This window comes from Gracilinanus agilis, chromosome 2 (assembly GCF_016433145.1).
Source record: "Gracilinanus agilis isolate LMUSP501 chromosome 2, AgileGrace, whole genome shotgun sequence".
Lineage (NCBI taxonomy): Eukaryota > Metazoa > Chordata > Mammalia > Didelphimorphia > Didelphidae > Gracilinanus > Gracilinanus agilis.
Window position 1 is genome coordinate 651376717 of NC_058131.1, and position 22475 is coordinate 651399191.

Here is a 22475-nt window from a genome sequence, read left to right on the forward strand (position 1 = left end):
GAAGGAGAGGAAACATATAAGAAAAACAACTGCTTGAACACATGGGTTGGGGTGGACATGATTGGGGACGTAGACTCGAAACTACCACACCAATGCAACTAACAACAGTTTGGTAATAGGTCTTGATCAATGACACATGTTAAAACCAGTGGACATGCACATCGGCCATGGGTGGGGGGAAAGTGGGGGGTGAAGGGGAAAGTAGGAGCATGAATCATGTAACCATGTTAAAAATGAATATTAATAAATGTTTTAAAAAAAAGATAACCCAACAATGAGGACATATGGATTTAGAAATAGTCAAGATTACATCTGTATAAGGCTCTAACTTTTTGGTTTGGTTAATATTTTGAGTGTATTTGAACTACTTGAGTTTTCATGAATAATCTAGATAAATAATCTTTGTGCATCATCAAGTTGTTTATACTGCTAATTGAACAAATGATGTATTTGGTAGTCAAAACAAAACTAACCTGTTACTAAAATGAGATTGAGTTGTACAACATGAAACTGAACAAATTAAGATTTAGCAAATAATACTTTATTTGCCTACTGCATCTCTAAATAAATATTAGCAGTGATTATTTTCAAGTATAAATATATTAGTTAGATAGTTATGAACATTAGGATAAAGTTGAGACATAATATATATAAATAGTTAATTTACTATTCTTATTTCAGTTGAGATCAAGTGAGATAATATTTATAAAACATTTAGCAAACCTTAAAGTTCTATTAATCCTAGCTATTGTTTTAAATTTATAATTAATTGTCTTTTGATTTTTGTGACTCTGAAGTTAATATAATGTTAAATGAATCAGTATATTCATACATTTTAATTTTTCCCCTCAGGAATCATGAGTAAAATACCTCAAATCCACATTTTCTTTGGAGCACCAGTTATTCCATCAAATACGGCTGTATCATCAGAACAAAAATGTTCAACAACCGATGTGAATCCATGGAAAATAGCTCAGCTTTTATATGATCACCAATCCTTAAATGTTAGTGCTTTTAAAGCATGTCAGCATGGTCATCTTGAAGACCACAATACCAGTCTTCCAGGTCCACTCAAAGAAAATATCATGATGAGTGCCATGAAGACTAGATCTTGGCATGGTGAAGACTACTTAACATGTGTTCCTGAAACACAGTATATACAATCCCAGAATGATGAACCTTCAAGGATAATTGACATAGCCTACTTTAATGAGCAAATATCTGGATTTGAAAGCAGAGTTCAACAGTATTTAAATGACAGAAAATGTCATTATTCTGGGAATGAAAATAACAAAATCACAGACCAGCAAGAGAAATTTCAATCAAGTTCCTGTTTCCAAAATCTCTCAAGAAAAAATTCCCAACCAATAAATCAGGATTATTCCGAAATCTGGGATTTGGTGTGTAGTACTAAGCATATTAATATAGAGCCAAAAGCTACAGAAACTGATCGTGTGCCTTCAGAAAGTCATGACACAATAAACCATGGCATGGGACTTCCTCCCTGCCAAACAACAGATGAACCAAAGTCTGAAGAAATAACGAAGATCTCAAGCTTCAGTACATCAGCAGACATTGAATTTCTTAGTATTACGACATCAAGTAAGATAGCTTTTCTAGCCCAAAGCCTGGAAAAAGAACAGAGTTTTCTAAATAAAGGAACTACAGGCATGAATTCAAAACTAAAGGAAAGTTGTAGGGAAAAGAGGCAAGGAGATTCCAATAATTTTGTGGATGGATCAAATCAAACAAACTCCTTGGAACTTTTTAGCCCTGATTGTCTTGAGACAATAAGCAATCTCACTCCCTTAAACAGTGACAAAGGATTTGAAGAAAATAGAGGATCTCAAGAACTTTTCAAAACTCTTAATGAACAGCCTACAGATGATTTTTATGTTGATTCATTTAACACAAGGAAAAGTTGTTCCCAACAAAATACTTTCCATAAATTATCTATTAAAAGAAATTGGACCTCCGAAGATAAGTCAGGTCCTTTTAACACTGTATCAGAATCCCTCCAGGGACCCAAGAGAGTTAAGTCAGTTTGTTCTTCAGATGCCTATCAAATCTCTTCAGAAACTCCTCCTGAAAAAAATGTATCTAGATTTGGCAAGTTCTTAAAGAAAACATCTCTGCTTAAAAATTGTGTTTGCAAAAGCCAGAGATATAATTGTTTGGTTATGGCCTTACATCCATGCCATGTGAAGGAAATACATATAAGAGCAGGACCAAATTCTGGCTGTAAAGTTCCTTTGGCAACTATTACAGTGACTGACCAATCAGACATTAAAAAAAAGGTTGTGCTATGGCGGGATGCTGCCTTTGGTATGCTAACAGTATTTCCTGGAGATGTAATTTTACTAACAGGTGAGGGCTTTGTGCTACTAGCAGTTGTTTATTTCACTAAAAGTATTTCTCCAACCATGTGAACTGAACATTTCATTTCCCATCAGCTCTCTCTGTTGAGCACAAACAAAATTTCTTTTTATTTATCCATTTATGTTCCTACTCTGTGTAGCACAATGCTTAATAATGGGAGAAAAACATTTTAAATGGTCTCTGCCACCCTAGAGTCCTCAAAGAGTAGAGAAATAAACCACAAACATGAATAACTGTAACATATAGTACTATGTAAATTCTTTAGATAGTTTCAACACAAACTGCTATATGAAGTCAGGAGACAAGGTTTTCTCCATTTGGGAAGATCAGGGAAGGATAAATGAAAATGAGGCATGGCATTTGAGATGAATTTTAAAAGATGGTTTGAAATTCTGCATATAAAGGGATAAGAGAAATCATTTGGGACATACAAGCTTGAAAGGAGGCATGGAATGGCAAATGTATGAGGTGATAACAGAGTAAGAGAAGAAAAAACCACATGATGACTGTATCAATGTAAAAATTTTTTAATCACTAAAAGAAGCAAAACTGATTTTAAAAAAATAAATAATTGGAAAAAATCAGTAAATGGTCTTGGGGAACAGATCATAAAACACAGTTCCTTCTTCCTAGTGAAGAACCTGTGGGCACCCAGGACAGAATGCTCTACATATTATTAGATGAAATCACTGTAACTGATGGTTTTGCTTAATAGCTTTTCTTGGTTATAAAAGAAAATTAATTCTAGGAGAATTTTCCTCCAGAAATAAGTATGATATTAAGGCAAAAAGACATCAATAACATATTTTGTGTTTTTATTTTAAAAAAAAAAGACATGAAAATGAGAAGGGTGTAGGGCAGTGATGGTGAACCTTTTAGAGATCGCATGCCCAAATGGCACCTTCAAGCCTCCTGTGAGCCCCCTACATTATCCCAGACAGGGGAGGGAGGAAGTGCTCACATTGTGCTGCTGGGCAGAGGGGTGGGGCATGTGAAAAATGTCCTCAGGCATGGTGGAGGTAGAGAGGGGAGCAGCCCTCTCCAGCACATGGAGCACCAATGCCATGGATTCGCCAACACAGGTATAGGATATGTTCTGTAAAAAAAAATACACAGATAAGAATGGAAAGGGTTGGAGTGGCCTTTAATTCCAAGCAAAGGAATTCGAATTTTAATCTGTAGACACTAATTGTAAGTAACTACCATTTATATAGCATCTTTAAGGTTTCCAAAGAGTTTTATGTGCATTATTTAATTTGATCCTGACAAAGATCACCATTGTATACTACAAGCAGCATTATCACCACTTGGGGAATCTAAAATATGGACAGTAAATCTTTGGGCGTCATTGGCACTGATGCATTCATTGAACTTATGAGAGCAGATGAGATTACCTACAGAGGATGTGTAGAAGGGACCTCAGAACAGAGTCACTCTCAGGGTGGGAGATGGAAAATGATCCAGCAAAGGAAACTGAAAAGTCACAGCTAGATAAAAGGAGAACCAGTATAAAATAAATAATGTTATGAGGAGGAAATGAATGGTGTTAAGAATGACAAAAGTCAAGTAAGATGAAGTTTGTGAAAAGACTGTCAGATTTAGCAGCAGAGAGGTTTTTGTGTATTTGTTTTTAAGAACTGTGGAGAATTTGGTTATTTTAGACATACAAAGAAGGCAAGGAATAAAGATTAAAGATAGTGGTCAAAAGGGCAGTTATCAAACTGATACGAGGGAAAAGGAAAGAGAGTTAGCCTTGGCAAGAAGGGCTGCCTCTTCATCAGATTGGAGCAAAAAAGGAAAAAAAAGAATGGGAGACAAAGTAAAGAGGTTGTGACCTGAATTAATACTCAGATGGTTATGTAATTTCCATTAGATTATGAAAAGCATAGTTGAAAAGTTAACCATACTTTAAAAGATTGCTCTATAGCAAAAATGAATAATATGGAAATAGGTGTCAAGTGATAACATTTGTACAACCCAGTGGAATTGCTTGTTGGCTCTTGGAGGTGGAGGGAAAGAATCATGTAAGCATGGAAAAATATTTTTAAAATAAATACATACATTTAAAAAAGTTAACCACAGATTAAGGGTTTCTAAGTGCACTCAGTTGCTGTTCTTTTCCATTTCTTTTTTCCCAGATGTCACATTACATGATGACCAGTGGTATAGGGAAACAGTACTTCAATCTACATTTATAAGTCAGGTATTGAATTTGGGGAGTTGCTCATCTGTCCAGCCTAAAGAATGTAAGACATATTATGAATATAATGGTTTGTTAACAGGTTCTTTATAGTTTTAATTGGCTAAAAAATGGTACAGCAGTCTGGTCAAATGCATTAGTGTTAATAACATAACTTTCAGAGTTAAAAGACATAACTCAACAGATAAACTAACTTTTTCAAGGAATGTGCTTCATAATGGGGTTCATTTGGATGCTTGTTGGAAATTGTACTAAAATAAAATGTAAGAAAAAAAGTTACTTTAAAAATGCAAAGTATATAGTAACAAATTGGCTTCACTATCATTTTATGCTCCATTTTGGTTGGTAGAGATAGAAATTAACATTTTTACAAATTTGTTGGAATCAGGCTAATTTTAAAAAGGAATAATAAAAAAGAAGGCAAAGAAAAAATATGGATTAATGTGTGCTAACATTTTGGTGATGTACAGTATTTAAATCTGCTTTTTCATATGAACTTTTAGACATGTTCTGCCTTGAAAACAGCCTTGGGGGTTATTGATGGGGGCATCTAGGTGGCTCAGTAGACAGGAGGTCTTGAGTTCAAATGTGACTTCAGATACTTGCTAGCTGGGTAACTCTGGGCAAATCATTTAACCCCAGTTGCCTAATCCTTACTACTCTTCTGCCTTAGAAGCAGTACTGAATAATGATTCTAAAACAGTAGGTAAAGGTTTAAAAAAGAATGAAAGTTATTGGCCTTTGATGCAGATCATGTATCTTATGTATGGTGTCTATTAGTATCTATGACTGGTTTTTCTGCTTTGTATAAACTTTTCAAATAATGAGTTTTTTGGAGAGAGGTGATTAGAATTAGTTGGTCAGAGGTTTTGAAACTTTAAAGTCAACAATTTTTTATACAGGATGTGCCAAAAGACTTAAGTCCTAGTTTTTTAAACTACCAAAACTTAAAACCTGCACTAAGAATTTTGGGACACCTTATATATAAATTGTTAAAAAATTCACAGAACTGTAATCATGAAGTAATACTTTTATTATATATACCATATTAGTCCCTATTTAGCCCACCCCAAATATAGACCCCCAAATTAGACCTCTTTGAAAGGGGGAAAAAGTCTTTAGGTGTATTAGCATAGTACTTCAGTATCCATGTTTTTGTCATTTTGTTTTATCACCTCTACCAATAGAGATTGCAGCCCTGCTATAATTTAGTAATAGTCTTCAAAAGTTAACTATAGCTAAAAATTCATTAGTCCATTGGCTGCCTTGTGATGAACCCCTGAGTCATTAGTGAGTCACATTTTTAGAGGATACATATCATCTGCCTCTAGGTTCCTATTTGAAGTCTTTTGAAAACCCAAAGTTAACTTCTTGGTGGGGCATAAAAGTAGGCTTTTAGTGAAGCATATAGATATTAAATAGAAAAAAATAACACTGGGGCCTATATTTTATTTTAATTTTAAATAAACTAAATTTAAAGGGGGTGTATATGTAGCCTACAAAATATGGTAATTTTCTAAAAGGCAAGATTTGTACTGGTTTTTAGTTAAAAATATGTAATCATTATTAAATAAGGCTTTTTTTAATAACAAAAGAAATGCTAAAAAATTATGAGGGCAATAAAGTTTACTCTCTGTAGTGTTCTTTCTCCAGGCCAAACCAATTTTATAAATTTTCCCTACAGGTGGCAGCACTTGAATGGTTTGTTTTGAACTCAAAATTTTGGCATTTAGAAATACACTGTGGCAGAGTAAAATTAAGTATAATTTAGAGATATCAGAATCATAAAATCTCAGAAGTAAGCAGAAAGGGATGGATATTCAAGGCCATCCAATCCAAACCATTTCTGAAAAGGAATTCCTCCTATAATATGTGACAAATATTCATCCAACATTTGCTCAAAGACTGGTGAGGGAATTCACTACCTCTCAAGGTAGCCCCAAATCAAAATAGCCCTAAGTGTTATCTTGGATTTCACTTCCTCTTAGCCAATTATGTTCTGATGTTTCTTGTCCAAAGATTATTCTCCAAGAAAATAACTGGATTCATGATGAATATTCTTACACAAATTTAAGCAGAAAAAAAACACTTAGTTCACAAAAACTTTAAATAGCTCCATTTGCAGCATCCTTACTGGATTTTAGAATTAGAAGAGACTTTAGAGGTCTTCTGGCCCAGCATCACATCTCTTTCAGGAATCTCTTCTATTATATCCCTAACAGTAAACTCTTATTTATTTAGAAAAGGTCCTGAAATGAGAAAGAAAGAAATGACAACTAAGGAAGTGCTATTTCAGTGATTTTCTTTAAAGGCAATTTCCAGAGTATTTCATAGGATCATCTACACTGCTATGCAGGAATTAGTGAGAAGATGCTATAAAGGCCTTAAGTGCCTTCTGTAGTGCCAGATAGCAATTGCAATGTGTTCAATAGAGGTTCTGCTCTGTGGCTTTACAAAAAAAAAATCCATTTATTATTTATTCCTTGATTTACCATCAAAGAACAATAAAAAGTAATTAAGATTTTGAGTCCGATTGTGAGTTAAAAGAAATAGGAAAGTGAGGATGATAAGCCAATTTTATTTGTTTTAAGTTCAAGGTTCTGTTTTCATATTTAAACTAAACTAGATATTCTGTGGTAAGAATACTAATGTAGTCTAGAACATAGAAAAAGAATTATTCACTCTCTGACTATTATTGCACAAAGTAGAGTTCTCCAAATAGACTGATTCTATAATTTTTGTGGGTTTTTTGTTTTGTTTTTTAGATTCCGGTATAGTCAGTGTTACAGTTCTGCAAGATTTATTAGTGTATATCTCTTCAAAGCATTCCTATGTTGTAGATCTCCCTTTCAGACATCCTCAGAAATTGGAAAGAATACAATATGTAGAACTGGACCAGCTTCAGCCAAACACATTAGTCCATTCAGTACTAAAAGTTGTCAATATCACAGTGCTAACAGGTAAGTAATTTTGTAGTCCTTTTTTAGAAAAATTGAAAATGATGCTTCATGAAGAAGCAAAATCTTTCAAGCACATGATAGAAGTCTAGATTAAGGAAGCTTTATGGTCATGTGGCATTAAAATATAGCCTTTAAAAATAGAACTAAAAAATGAAAATGCAATATGTGTCTTTTAAAGTAGATTTTTGTTGATATCTTTTTGTTTTTATATTACCTTTCCTCTATATCCTTCTTCTTCCTCCTGTAAGAAAGCTATCATTCATAGCAAAGGTTTTTTTTTTTAAAAAGAGAAGGAAAAATTAAATAAATATACATCAAAAAATCTGCTTATGCAGTGTTCATTACTTGTGCTTGCTCCAGTACTTCTGCAGAGGAGTGGGGGAAGTACCTTTTCCTCTCTCTCCATATCTCTTCTTTGGGCTTAAAGCTTACTCTTTATAATTTTCTAAATTTCATTTTAAATTGTCTTACATTCTTTCAGTTTACATTGATGTTTTATATATCCTTTTCCTGTTTTGCCTCCACTTTTCATTAGTTCATGTAAGTCTTTCCATGCATTTCGATATTCATCCTGTTTGCTCTTTCTTATGGCACAGTAATATCTCTTTGTGTTTATGTACCACAGTGTGGTTTTTGTTGGTTTTTTTTTAGCTATTCCCCAATCAATTGCATCTACTTTGTTTCCAAATTGTCAAGTCAACAAGTATTTACTAAGTACCCACTATATGCCAGGTAATAGGCTAAGAGCTGAAGATAAAAAGAAGGGCAAAATATAGTCCCTTTTCTCAAGGAGCTCATAGTCTTAATGGGGGACCCTCCATACAAATGAGGTATATACAAGATAAATGTAGGTAATCTCAGGGAAGGTACTAAAAGTAAAGAGGACCAGGAAAGGTTTCTTACAGGAAATTTGAAAGAAGCCAGGGAAGCCAATAGGTGGAGAGAAAGAGAGAGAGAGGGAGTTCTAGACATGTGAGACTGTCACTAAAAATCAGCTAGAAGATTAATTGTCATTCTAGTTCTTTGCTATCACAAAAAGCACTGTTATTAATATTTTAAGTGTGTATGGAGTCTTTCTTTTTATCAGTGACCTCCTTGGAGTATATGCCTAACAGGAGAATCTCCAGGTCAAAGGGTATGGACATTTTAGTTACCTTATATACAAAATTACAAATTACAGAATGGTTTTACTAACTAACAGTTCCACCACCAGTGCATTAGTATGGCAGTGTATGTATGTCTAATCTACTTTTGAATTAATTTATAGACTTAGGAAAATGAGAAGATTTTCAATTAAATCAAATAAAACTAATATTCATTGCTTTTTCAGAGGCAGTGTATGGTTACAGAGGACAGAAGCAAAGAAAAATTATTCTAACAGTGGAACAAGTCCAAGATCAACATTTTATACTTGTATTATGGGGTCCTGGAGTAACCTGGTACTCAGAGCTTCAAAGAAAAAGGGGTAATTGATGAACCAGACTTTTTTTTTAAACTTAATAACACTATTTGAAAGATTAATCCTTCCAATGTGACTTAAAGAGTAGCACAAGGATCAGAATGCATTTAAAATTCACTTGTTAGTATTTAAATATTCTATAAACATGCCCTATTTCTCTGTTTTAATTATAAAGTAGAAAAAGTAATTGTCTTAAAAATCCTCTTTATTTAGTACTGTTGATAAAATAAAAACTCTAATTTATTTATAGAGGCATATAAGAGTGTTATGTCATCTCTTTCTTAGTGAGAATTATTCAGCCTCTAAATTACATCCTTCAAAGTATTTAAATATTGAAACTGTGTCTCAATATTCAGTTGAAATGTGTTAAAATATAGACTGGTTTATTTCTCTTTATTCTGTCACAATATGCTACACTTTGTAAGTTGAGCTTTTTTAGAGTACATGCATTAACTTTCAAAAAAATTCTGAACTTACACAAATAATGAACATTTCCTTATACAAAATAGAATAGAAAAAGAATTATATGTAGTATTATGTTTCTATTACATGTGTTATATTCTATTACATGTTGCTTTTTTAAAAGTATATAAGTTCAAAGTATTATTTGAGAGGCATTCCACTTGTGTTTCTTTCTGAACTTCTCTGTGCATTTTTAAATGCTTCCATGGCCTTTTCTTTCTTCTTTATTTGTCGTGGGATGCTATCACCAGCTTCCTTTCCACCACCACCCGTCTGTCCTTTCTCCCTATAATCCTTCTAACAAATAAACATAGTTAAGCAAAACAAATCCACCAGTTGGCCATTTCTATTTTGCATGTATGTCTCATTCTGCACCTTGGGAGAATATGTTACCCACCTGTCAGGACAAGTATAATATGCTTCATTATGAGTCCTCTGGTATCATGGTTGATCATTGCATTGATCAGAATTCAAAGATTATCTTCTTGGTGTTGTTCTTCATTGTATAAAGTATTCTCTTGGCTCTCATTTTACTCAGCATCATTTCATAAGTCTTTCCAGGTTTCTCTGCAACTATTCATTTCAGCATCTCTTGTCATTTAGTAATAGAAAATATTAAATCTTTATACCATCATTTATTCAGCACTCTCTGACTGATGGAGAATTAATTTGTAGATCTTTGCCACCTCAGAAAGAGCTTTTATAAATATTTTTTATATGTGAATTGTCTTCATCTCCCTTTGATCTCTTTGGGGTATAGACCTAATAATGGTATCACTGGGTCAAAGGGTATGCACAGTTTAGTGACTTTTGGGGCCTAGTTCCAAATTGCTTTCCAGAAGGGCTGGCTTAGTTCCATAGTTCCACAAAGAGCATAACAGTATTACCATGCATTAACCCTTTGAAGCTACTGAGATGACTAAAATTTTTTCCCATACACGAAGCTAGTGGTTTTCAAAGTGAAGTAATGTTTAAAATAATATACCTCTATTTTCTGTTCTGGTGTGAATGAATTATATTTAAAACAATTCTTACTTCATTAACATTAAGAGCAATACTTTTCTTCCTTTTATTTCTCTTGAAATTTTTCTGGTTCATAATCATTAGGAATGGTCAGTACAGGTGGCCTGTCCCTTCCTTTGGTCCACTGAAGTGTCTAGACTGAGACAGTTTGCATACCATTGCATCATCCCACTGTCCCCCCTCTCCAAATACTGATTGTATGCTCTATTGAGTAGTTACACAGAAGTAAAGCACTGGCTCATCTTTTAATCATTAATAGAAATACCTAGAATGTTAGATATCCAGTTTCAATTTTTTTGTGTGTGTATTGAGATCAAGTGTTCATGATGTGTCAGTGAGAATTGTTTACCAGTTGTGAAATCAGACAAATATCTGACACAGATAAACAATCCCTGTTTAACAGCCCAGATCATGAGTCTAATGGATGCTCTCAAAATGTTGGTCACAGTGGCTTCTGGCTTCCCTCAATATGGCTAGATCACAGAGCAGATTACAACAGGATGGACATGCTTTTAAGGAAAACAAAGGTTAGCATTATTTGTCCACAAACCTTTTTCCAGAGGAGAGTCCCTCTTTGGATTAACATTAAAAAATAAGGAATCAGTTGAAATGCTAATGTTGTCCAAATATTCATCAAATAAGAATTTATGAAGAATGTACTATTCAAGACATTATGCTCTTATTGGACAATTTTAATCTTTAACAGATTCAAGAGAACATTCTTCTTTCATAGTAGGAATATGCTAGTTCTGGGACTTCCCTGTGAAGATGTTTCTATTTTCAGAATTTTTTAAAACTCCTGCTTTACTCCAAGAATACAAAACCCATCTTCATATAAAATATTAGGTTTCATTGTTTATTAGGAAAAGTAGACCAGCTGATTATTTAGGAGAAAAGGATCCAAAATTTAAGACCTTTTTTAGAATACACTATTGAGAGGACAAACAACATCCTCCAGAACTAATGTTTTTTTTGCAAATATGTGCACCACATGGTCACAGTCAAAGTCCTGATGGTGGATAGACTATTGACATAAATGAGATCTTTTGCTGAAGTAAACAAAATAAGTTTTTGGATTTTAACGATGACAAATGTATACCTTGCAAAAAGACTAATATTATTAAACCTAATAGCCTTGGAAGAAACTTACTTTTGTAATGTTGCAGAATGAGTGTAGATCAGGGTAAATGAGGCAATAAAGATAATGTATATGTTAGAAACATCATTGTACTTGTTATCAGAATACCTGAGTTTGAGTCTCAGCTCTAAGAATTCCTAGTTGTGTGACTATTGACAATTCACCTTATTTCTAAAAGCCTCTCTTTTCCTCATCTTTGTGATAATTGTTTTACCTACCTCATAAGATTGTGAGGAAAGCACTTTACAAGTCTTAAAGAGCTATTAAAAAGGGCGATTATATTTTATAGCTAGAATTTAACTATGTCTATATGTGGGGGTAAAATTGTACCTATCAAAGCTCAAGCTGATCACACACACACCCTCCCCCACACCAACTACCTGGCCAGAGAGAGTGAGGGCTGGGGCAATCTCTAAATTCTTGGGAACTGACTAAGGGCACCACAATTTTATCCCAGAGGATAGTGCAAAACCTTGGCAGAAAGACTTGGAACCTGAGGCTGAAGAGCACGGAGTGTGGGAGCGGAGATAATGCAGAGACGGACTACCCACAGTAGACACTACAGACACTTGAAAAATAGCCTCAGGGCAAAAACCGCTCTGTAGCTTGATACACAGAAAGTTGACTACCCTCCTCATGCAGACTTCTGGCTGGGAAGGGAAGAAAAAACTTTCTTGGAGTAAAGCAGAAATTTTAAAAAATTCTGAAAATAGAAACATCTTCACAGGGAAGTCTCAGAACTAGCAGGGATTGGGGAAAGGGGTGAAGGGCAGAGGGATTTTGGGGTGCCCTCTTCTCTATTTCTATGGGGTCTATCACTTAGGAGGGAACCTTTGGGGTTCCCACTCCTAAGCTTCTTCCCCCGCCCCTTCTCCTTTTTCTATATCTATCCTTTTCTGTTTCTATCCTTTTCTATAATTGTAAGTTTTGACTGAAAGGGGGGCTCTCAGCAAGGTTGGGTAATGGGAAAAGGAGACTAAGAGATCGCTCCCAAAATGAAGTCCAAAAACTTGGCTCACTTAATGGTTGAAGTCTTGATGGGTGGGATGTGATGGAATGGCTTTGATCAGGGAATCAGGGTTTCAGTTTCCAAAGAAAGATCCTCAGGAAGCCCTCAGGACTGGATCGGAGCTGGGATGCCCACCTTCTCCCTCTTCCCAGGCCTCCACCTGAAGATCTCTCCTCTCCCTCTCTTCTCCAGAGAATCTCCCAGACTCCTCTCGGTCTCAACTGTCAGCAACTGCCTTCTCTGGTTCCTTTGGTCCCATCCCCCTTGCACAAATCCCATCCCCCTTGCACAAATCCCATCCTTACAAGGGCCAGATGGATTCACAAGTGAATTCTATCAAACATTTAAAGAACTACTCATTTCAATACTACACAAACTATTTGACAAAATAAGCAAAGAAGTTCTACCAAATTCCTTTTATGACACAAATATGGTACTAATTTCAAAGCCAGGCAGACCAAAAACAGAGAAAGAAAACTACAGACCAATCTCCTTAATGAACATAGATGCAAAAGTCTTAAATAGAATACTAACAAAAAGACTCCAGCAAATGATCATAAGGATTACTCACTATGATCAGGTGGTATTTATACCAGGAATGCAAGAATGATTTTATATTAGGAAAACCATCCACATAATTGACCGTATCAACAACCAAACCAACAGAAATCATATGATTATCTCAATAGGTACAGAAAAAGCCTTTGACAAAATACAACACTCATTCCTATTGAAAACACTAGGAAGTATAGGAATAGGAGGGCCTTTCCTAAAAATAATAAATGGTATATATTTAAAACCATCAGCAAGCATCATCTATAATGGGCATAAATTAGAAGCTTTACCAATAAGATCAGGAGTGAAGCAAGAATGCCCTTTATCACCTCTATTATTTAACATAAGAAACACTAGACCAAGCAATTAGAGAAGAAAAAGAAATTGAAGGTATTAAAATAGGCAATGAGAAGACTGAACTATCACTCTTTGCAGATGATATGATGGTCTACTTAAAGAATCCTAGAGAATTAGCTGAAAAGCTAGTGGAAATAATCAACAACTTTAGCAAAGTTGTAGGATACAAAATAAACGCACAAAAATCATCAGCATTTCTATATATTTTCAACACAACTCAGCAGCAAGAGTTAGAAAGAGAAATTCCATTCAAAATCACCCGAGACAACATAAAATATTTAGGAATCTATTTGCCAAGACAAACACAGGAAGAATTATATGAACACAACTACAAAATGCTTTTCACATAATTAAAACTAGATCAAAACAATTGGAAAAACATTAATTTCTCATGGGTAGGATAAACTAACATAATAAAAAGTACAATTCTACCCAAATTAATTTACTTATTCAGTGCCATACCTATCAAACTACCAAGAAACTTTTTTATTGAATTAGAACAAATTATAACAAAGTTCATTGGAAGAACAAAGGATCAAGAATATCAAGGCAAATAATGAAAAAAAAATGTTAAGGATGGGGACCTAGCAGTACCAGATCTTAAACTGTACTATAAAGCAGTGATCAGCAAAACAATATGGTACTGTCTAAGAAATGGAAGGGAGGATCGGTGGAATAGACTTGAGGTAAATGACCTCAGCAAGATATTGTATGATAAACCCAAAGATCCCAGCTTTTGGAATAAAACCCCACTTGAAAAAACTGGGAAAATTGGAAAACAGTATTGGAAAGATTAGGTTTAAATCAACATCTCACACCCTACACCAACATAGATTCAGAATGGGTGAATGACTTAAATATAAAGAAGGAAACTATAAATAAATTAGATGAACATATCCCTGTCAGATCTATGGGAAAGGAAAGACTTTAAAGCTAAGCAAGAGATAGAGAATATTACAAAATGTAAAATGAATAATTTCAGTTACATTAAATTAAAAGGGTTTTGTACAAACAAAACCAATGGAACCAAAATTAGAAGGGAAGCAACAAATTGGGGAAAAAATCTTTATAGCAAAAACCTCTGACAAAGGTCTAATTATTTATAAGGAGCTAAATCATTTGTACAAAAAAAATCAAGCCATTCCCTAATTAATAAATGGGCAAGGGACATGAATAGGCAATTTTCAGATAAAGAAATCAAAACTATCAATAAGCATATGAAGAAGTGTTCTAAATCTCTTATAATTAGAGAAATGCAAATCAAAACAACTCTGAGGTATCACCTTACACCTAGCAGATTGGCTAATATGACAGGAAAGTAAAGTAATAAATGTTGGAGGGGATATGGAAAAATTGGGACACTATTGCATTGCTGATGGAGTTGTGAATTGATCCAACCATTCTGGAAGGCAATTTGGAACTATGCCGAAAGGGCTTTAAAAGACTGCCTGCCTTTTAATCCAGCCTTACCACTGCTGGGTTTATACTCCCAAAGAGATAATAAGGAAAAAGACTTGTACAAAAATATTTATAGCCATGCTCTTTGTGATGGCAAAAAATTGGAAAATAAAGAGATGCCTTTCGATGGAGAATGGCTGAATAAATCTGTTGGTGATGGAATACTACTGTGCTCAAAGAAATAATGAACTGGAGGAATTCCATGTGAACTGGAACAACCTCCAGGAAGTGATGCAGAGTGAAAGGAATAGAACCAGGAAAACATTGTACACTGAGATGGATACACTATGGCACAATTGAATATAATGGACTTCTCTACTAGTAGCAATGCAATTGTCTAAGACAATTCTAAGGGACTTATGAGAAAGAACGCTATCCACATCCAGAGAAAGAATTGTGGGAGTAGAACACAGAAGAAAAACACCTGCTTGATGTAATGATAAATTGCACGGCTATGTGGAAATCAAGATGATGGACAGTTACCTGATTAGAAAATAGAATGATCTGAGCCTGGCAGGTGCCAAGGCAGTTGAGGCTCAGGTATAAAAGGAAGGATTTGAACTGAGAATAGATCTCAATTTTGAGATTAGGATTGGAGAAAGTGGGCTTTAGAGTAAGCCATAGGTGAGCTTATTCAACCAGCAACCTATACCAATCAATTTCATTAGTCCCTGATGCTGAGTCAACCTGATTCTGAATTGACTTTCAAGAAGAAACACCAACATCTATCAGCAGAGTAACTTTGATATTGGTTGGGGCCAGTCTGGCCCAACCAGACTGGCATCTGGCAAACCTGATTAACATCAGTCCAGATATCATCATCAACATCATTAGTCTTAGATATTTAAGGACTTCCTGTTTCCCTTCTTTCCAGCCACTACCCTGCTTCCCTTCCTTAAGACAGTTAGCAATAAATCTTCAAACTTACCTTAGGTTTGGTTTCATCTATAATCCTAGGGCTTAGTGATTATATTCTTGGAATATTTGAAGGGAAGAGAAGTATATCATTCATAACAAAGTTTAATTCACAGTCAATCAAGCATTATCCAGTTAAGGCCACAGTGTCAGTTAGACAAGTATCTATATAATTCTAACAGCAGATTTTTTTATCTGACTGGTTACTCTGGGACATTGTTATATCTGGAGTTTGGGTCCAGCAGATTCACTATATTTAATAACAACTACTGCTGTGGGGGTCCTTTGAGATTCACTACTACAATGTAAGTGTTTCATTTAGGATTCTCCCACTTTACCCAGCTTCAGATCCTCAAACCATCAGGATTATCATAACATTGATCACATGGTTCGATGGGGATGGGATTGGGGATGTAGACTCTAAATGATCACTCTATTGCAAATATTAATAATATGGAAATAGATCTTGATAGATGACACATGAAAAACCCAGTGGAATAGCTCATTGACTATGGGGAGGGGATGGGAGGAGCACATGGGGGAGGCGTCCTGGGATCCTGGGATTCCCCCTCTATGCCCTCAGAACTGACATGTCGTTCAAGAATTGAAGCCTTTTTCTTGGCATACCTCTTTAGTTATGCTGCAGTAGGGTTCCCCCTACTCTGTCTCGTTATTAGATTTGGTCCTCTTTCTTCTTGAAGTGCATTGTTTTCTATCTTGGTGTGTAAGGGTGCGGAGGTTTTAAGATTCACTCCATCTAAGCCGCCATCTTCCTGGAACTCCGCAGAGTTGGAAATGGATTTTGAACAATGATACATGTATAACCCGGTAGAACTGCTTGTCAGCTTCAGGAGGGGAAAAAATAGGGGGAGAGAGGATCATGAATCATGTAACCATGGAAAAATATTTTAAATTAAAAAAAATTTTTTTCCTCTTTACTCATCCCTGCTTTTTCCCCTTTAAGTCTAATATATTTCTCCACCAAACTGTGTGTGCAGGTGAAACTCCTTTTTCAAGTTTTGTATGCAAACGAGGTTTATCTGATGTCCATTCCCCATCTATTCCTCCATGTTTATTAGAAGTGTCTCCTTATGTACCCCAACGATCAGAAATAACAAATTCTGCCCTCTTCTTTCTTTTTACAATAATGTGTTCCCCTTTTTCCTCTCCTTTTCTCTTTTCAAAGCCTCACAGCCAAGACTTTAAAAAAAATGTGTTCCTCAGTATTGTTTGAAGACCCTGAAGTTCTGAAAGAAGACTTGTTTCTTCCTTACCTATTAGAACATTAGTAGTCCATCATCCTGCTACCCTTTCTGCTGTTCAAATTAATGTCCCTTTTTAGGTTTCTCTTGAATTTTTTTTTTTTAGAATACCAGCCCAAAAGGCCTTTATTCCATTATATATTTGTTTTTCTTCCTTGCAAGATTATAATCAACTTTGCAGGTTGTTATTCTCAATTATAAGCCTCTATCTTTTGCCTTTTGGACTATTGTATTCCAAGATGTCTTCTCATTTATAGTCTTGTGTGACAAGTACTGTGGTTCTTTGGGGCTTAAAATACTTCTTTCTTGATGCTCATGTTAAAAGAAAATCTTAATTTGGACCTTGCCCTGGTCAATGTGGCAAACTCAGAAAATAAGACCAAGGTAGTTTAGTAGCACACCGAGACAGCAAGCAGCTGAAATGCTGCCAGCCCTGATTTCAAACTGCACTGCTTTTATAGACAGGAATAAACAGCTTCCATATAAGGAGAGAAAATGCTGATTGGTACATGTATGGCGAGGGCATGGCTTCTGAACAGCTTGGCCTTTTCCGTGTCTCAGCACACACGTTCAGGCAACATTCGCAGACAGCCATCTCCTTCAGGCTGGCTGCACATGCACCACACAGCTTCCCTGGGACTGACTTTGCACAGTGTCCCCTTTGGTGCTAGCCATACTCACAGTGGAGCCCCAAGGTGGACCTATTTCTCTTACTAGATTTTTAACTATATCAATTCTAACCTTGGCCTCCTGGAGTTTGTGTGGAGATAAGGGAGGTGAACAATGGAAGTAGCACAATAGGCCTACCAGCTGTGAGAAACTGGAGGCCACAAATAAGCCTTTCAAGGAGGAGGGGTCAGGAAGTCAGGAGGCTAGCCCTCCCCCAAGGTGAAAAGCCTGGCATAAAGGGGTGGGGGAGGGAGGTGCATGATAGATTACAAGTGAGGGATTTAAGCCCCAATTATCAGAGTCTACAAGCAGCCCAGCCCCAGGCCACTGATTGTTGTCAGGGTTCTTTCTCAGCTTAACTGGGGTCAGTGCTGATCAGGGGTTGCTCCTTTTGCTGGAGTCATAGCAGACTTCACATAGCAGTGATGTATTTGGGTCATCTGTTCAGCAACCTATGATTGATCAATAGGTCCTAGAAAGATCCATTCCAGAAATGAACCCTAGATGGCTTCCTGAAGTTTCAGACCCACACGTCATCTCCTAGTTCAAATGGATGCGCCATTGCTTCCAAAGGCAGTTTGCATCAAGGTTTCTTCTTCCCATATTATAAATAAAGAAGTGGACAGAGACATCACATATCTTAGCAAGTTTTCATCCCCCATGGCCAGGCTCTGGCTTCAAGGATTGAGCCCCCAGAAGCAGGCGGCCTCAACAAAATTTCAGAAGTGATCATCTGCAACCTGCCTACTATAATCTCTAAGTTGTAATAACACAAGGGAAAGTACCTGAGACCATTTTAACTATGTTTCCTGTCATATTCTGTTTCTCTTGGTGGTGGTGAGTGACAGGAGCATACAGGCCAGGAGAGTTGCTTGTTTACTTCTTTGGTAAGGTGTAGCTCTTGGTCACAGTAAAATAGTACATGGCAGACCAAATCTTGGTATTATGTCTTTGATTGCTTCTTGTTTGCTGTGGCATGTGTCATTGAAAAGGCCTCTACCCAGTGGCTCCATTGGGCTTGGCTTTAAAAAACCTTTTTATAGCCCATTGACTGGCAATTCAGAAAAGGCATTCTGCATGGGTTGGAATGGTAGCTTCACCCACTTCTGTTTTGTCATAGTTTTCTTCAGTGAATTGAACTGTTGACAAGAAAGGCAGCTAGAAAACACACAGTGGGCCCCTGCATGAACATAGGGGGAAAACCCTGTCTGATAGACTTGCAGAACAAGGGCTTTGGTTCCCATAGGTCCCTGCCACATCAAGTGCACTAATATAATGGTTTAGGGACAATGGAGTGCCCATCTTTATGATCCATAGACTGCTTCATAGTCTGGTCACGCAAATATTGATTTCCGTATAGGTAAAAGGAAGGCTAGTCATTGGGTGGACTAGCAGATAGCATTAGCAGAGTGTTTGATGACTCTTGAGGACCCCCGCAGGAAGCTCCTTTGGCTGTCTTAATTGTACCCCTCTGGCATGGCCTGGGCTACCCATCACAGAGATGGCTGCAGAGAGCAAGATAGAGAGCAAGATAGATAGCTCGAAGGACTTAAGCAAACAATGAGACCTGGCTCACTGTTTTCAATGATAATGCTATGTTGCTTCCACATGGCATCAGTGGCATCCATTTTTGGAATTGGTGTAAATGTCAACTTGGAGGCCCTCAGTCAGTGCCACCAACCCAGCTCCCCGTGCCCCAAGTCCATTGAACAATGCAGCCACAGGGGACACAGCTGCTCCCCCAGTCACTGGCACCCCATTTTCATGAAAGGAGGAGCCATCTGTGACCCACCTGAGATTGAGTTCCTCCAAGGGGCCATCCATGGGCTCTCCCTGGCCTCAGTGACCCCAAGGCAGTTATACAGCAGGAGCCTGTGTTATTTAGAATTTCTGGGGTTTTATTTAGCAGTATTAAGCCTCAAGATATGTAGATATATGACAACTTCGTGTGTACATGTGGGGGACTTTGAGACTACAATTTCTGTGATGCAATGGGTTTCCTGTTTTGGACGTGATGATGTCTTCAAAGCCCGGCTTTAAGGATTAGCCAACCGGGCTTGATGCTCTCCCTGGTACGAGGCAGACAAGATGGAAAGAGATACGGACAGGCGGGATTTTTGAAGTAGTCAGGCGTGGTCTTATATATTTTACCAACATGGCCATGGTAATTAAAATATTACTTTTCCTCATAATATCAGCGTTTATCATTTTTAATCGTTACAAGCCTCATCTCCATTCAGTTTCAGGAAGGAGAGTAGCTGGATGCACGACTTTACATTGCTGAATAAAGAAGTTAGAGTCAGACCGAAAGCTTACCTAATAAGCAACTACTCACTAGTGGGAAAAGGCTTGAGTCAGATTGAAGTAAAATGGCAGCAATACTGTAGGACCCACAGGTAGTCAGTGAGTGGTCAGGACACAGGACTGGCCTTTTTACAAGCTTACCAATGGCCACACATCACCCCACAGCACTGGATCAAGTTGGTAAGAGTAGTAACAAATAGGCCTACAATGGCACCCCAACTTCTGATTGAAGACTCCGATGCAGCCTCTCTCCATTTGTGCACAAAAAAGAAAAAGGACTTATTATAATCAGATAGTCCCAGAGATGGTGGGGAGGCCATCACCTCCTTCACTCTCCTAACCACTTCTTTCAAGACTTCTGAAAGTATAAGGGTCTCAGAGACCTCTTAGACCTCTTTATTTTTTATTATTTAATAATATTTTATTTTCCAAATTACATGCAATAACAATTTTTAACAGATATTCTCTAAAATTAAAAGATCCAAATTGTCTCCCTTTCCCCTTCCTCCCCCTTCCTTGAGATTGTAAACAATTTGATTTGGGTTGCACATGTATTATCATGCAAAGCGTTTCCACATTGGACATGTTGTGACAGAATACCCATATAAAACCAAAACCCCAAAACAAAAGCACACAAAATAAAGTGAAAAATAGTATGCTTTGATTTATATTCGGATTCCATTAGCTTTTGATCATTGTATTTTTAAGAATAGTGAACTCTTTTATAATTGATCATCTTACAGGATTGCTGTTACTATGTGCAATGTTCTCCTGCTTCTGCTTAATTCACTGTGCATTATAGTTCATGTAAGTCTTTCCAGGTTTTTCTAAAACCATCCTGCTCAACATTTCTTATAGCATAATAGTACTCCATCACCAACATCTATCTTAATTTGTTCAGCCATTTCCCAATTGATGGACATTCCCTCAATTTCCAGTTCTTTACTACCACAAAAAGAACAACTATAAATACTTTTGTTCAAATCAGTCTTTTCCCCTTTTTTAAAAATCTCTTTGGGATATAGATCTAGTAGTGGTATTACTGGATAAAGAGAATGCCCACTTTCATAGCTCTTTGGGCATAGTTCCAGATTGCCCTCCAGAATGGTTCGATCAGTTCACAACTCTACCAACAATGCATTTGTGCCCGAATTTTGCCACATCCCCTCAAACATTTATTACTTTTCCTTTGTTGTCGTATTAGTCAGTCTAGTATGAGATGATTCTAAAGAATTTTAATTTGCATTTCTCTAATCAGTAGTGATTTAGAACATTTTTTCATGACTATAGATTAGCATTGATTTCATCTGACAACTGCCTGTTCATGTCCCTTGACCATTTGTCAGTTGAAAAATGGCCAGTTTTCTTATAAATTTGCCTCAGTTCCCTTTGTATTTGAGAAATGAGACCTTTATCAGAGAAATTTGCTGTAAAAATTTTTCCCAGTTTGTTTCCCTTCTAATCTTGGTTGCAATGGTTTTATTTGAACAAAACTTTTTAATTTAATCTAATCAAAATTATTTATTTTACTTCTTCATATGTTCTATATCCTTTATTGGGTCATAAATTCTTCCCTTGTCCATAGATTTGACAGGTAAACTATTCCATGTTCCCCTTATTTGCTTGATATCATTCTTTATGTCTGAATCATATACCCATTTTGACTGTATCTTGGTATAAGGTGTGAAATATGGTCTATATATCAATTTTCTATAATACTGGTTTCCAGTTTTCCTACCAGTTTTTGTCATATACTAAGTTCTTGTCCCAAAATCTGGGATTTTGAGTTTATCAAACCCTAGATTGTTATGGTCATTTACAAACAGTATCAAATTGTTTTGATGATTACTACTTTATAGTACAGTATGAGATCTGGTACAGCTAGGCCACCTTCCTTAACATTTTTTTTTCATAAATCTCTTGATATTCTTGACCTTTTATTCTTCCAGGTGAATTTTTTTATTATTTTTTCTACCCCTAGAAAATAATTTTTGGTAGTTTGATTGGTATGGCACTGAATAAATTAATTAATTTAGGTAGAATTGTCATCTTTATTATATTGGCTTGGCCTACCCATGAGCAATTAATATTTTCCAAATTGTTTAAATCTGACTTTATTTGTGTAAAAAAGTATTTTGTAATTGTGTCCATATAGTTGCTGGGTTTGTCTTGGCAAGTAGACTCCCAAGTATTTTATATTGCCTAAAGTTATTTTATTTTATTTTTATTTTTAAACTCATAGGGTACTATTTTTGAAACTAATTTGTTTATTTAGAATATTTTTCCATGGTTACATACTTCATGTTCTTTCCCTTCCCCTCTTCC

The 22475-nt window shown here is 36.1% G+C and overlaps 1 protein-coding gene across 1 annotated transcript in view; it reads left to right on the forward strand.

Annotated features, from left to right (window-relative positions):
- Positions 1-857: 857 nt before the first annotated feature.
- The window catches only part of SHLD2 (shieldin complex subunit 2), a 38191-nt gene continuing 16573 nt past the window's right edge, over positions 858-22475 (forward strand). The window contains exons 1-4 of the mRNA XM_044662695.1: positions 858-2367; positions 4518-4625; positions 7345-7539; positions 8870-9004. Coding sequence (XP_044518630.1) covers positions 858-2367; positions 4518-4625; positions 7345-7539; positions 8870-9004 — 1948 coding nt within the window. The remainder of the gene's footprint in view (positions 2368-4517; positions 4626-7344; positions 7540-8869; positions 9005-22475) is intronic.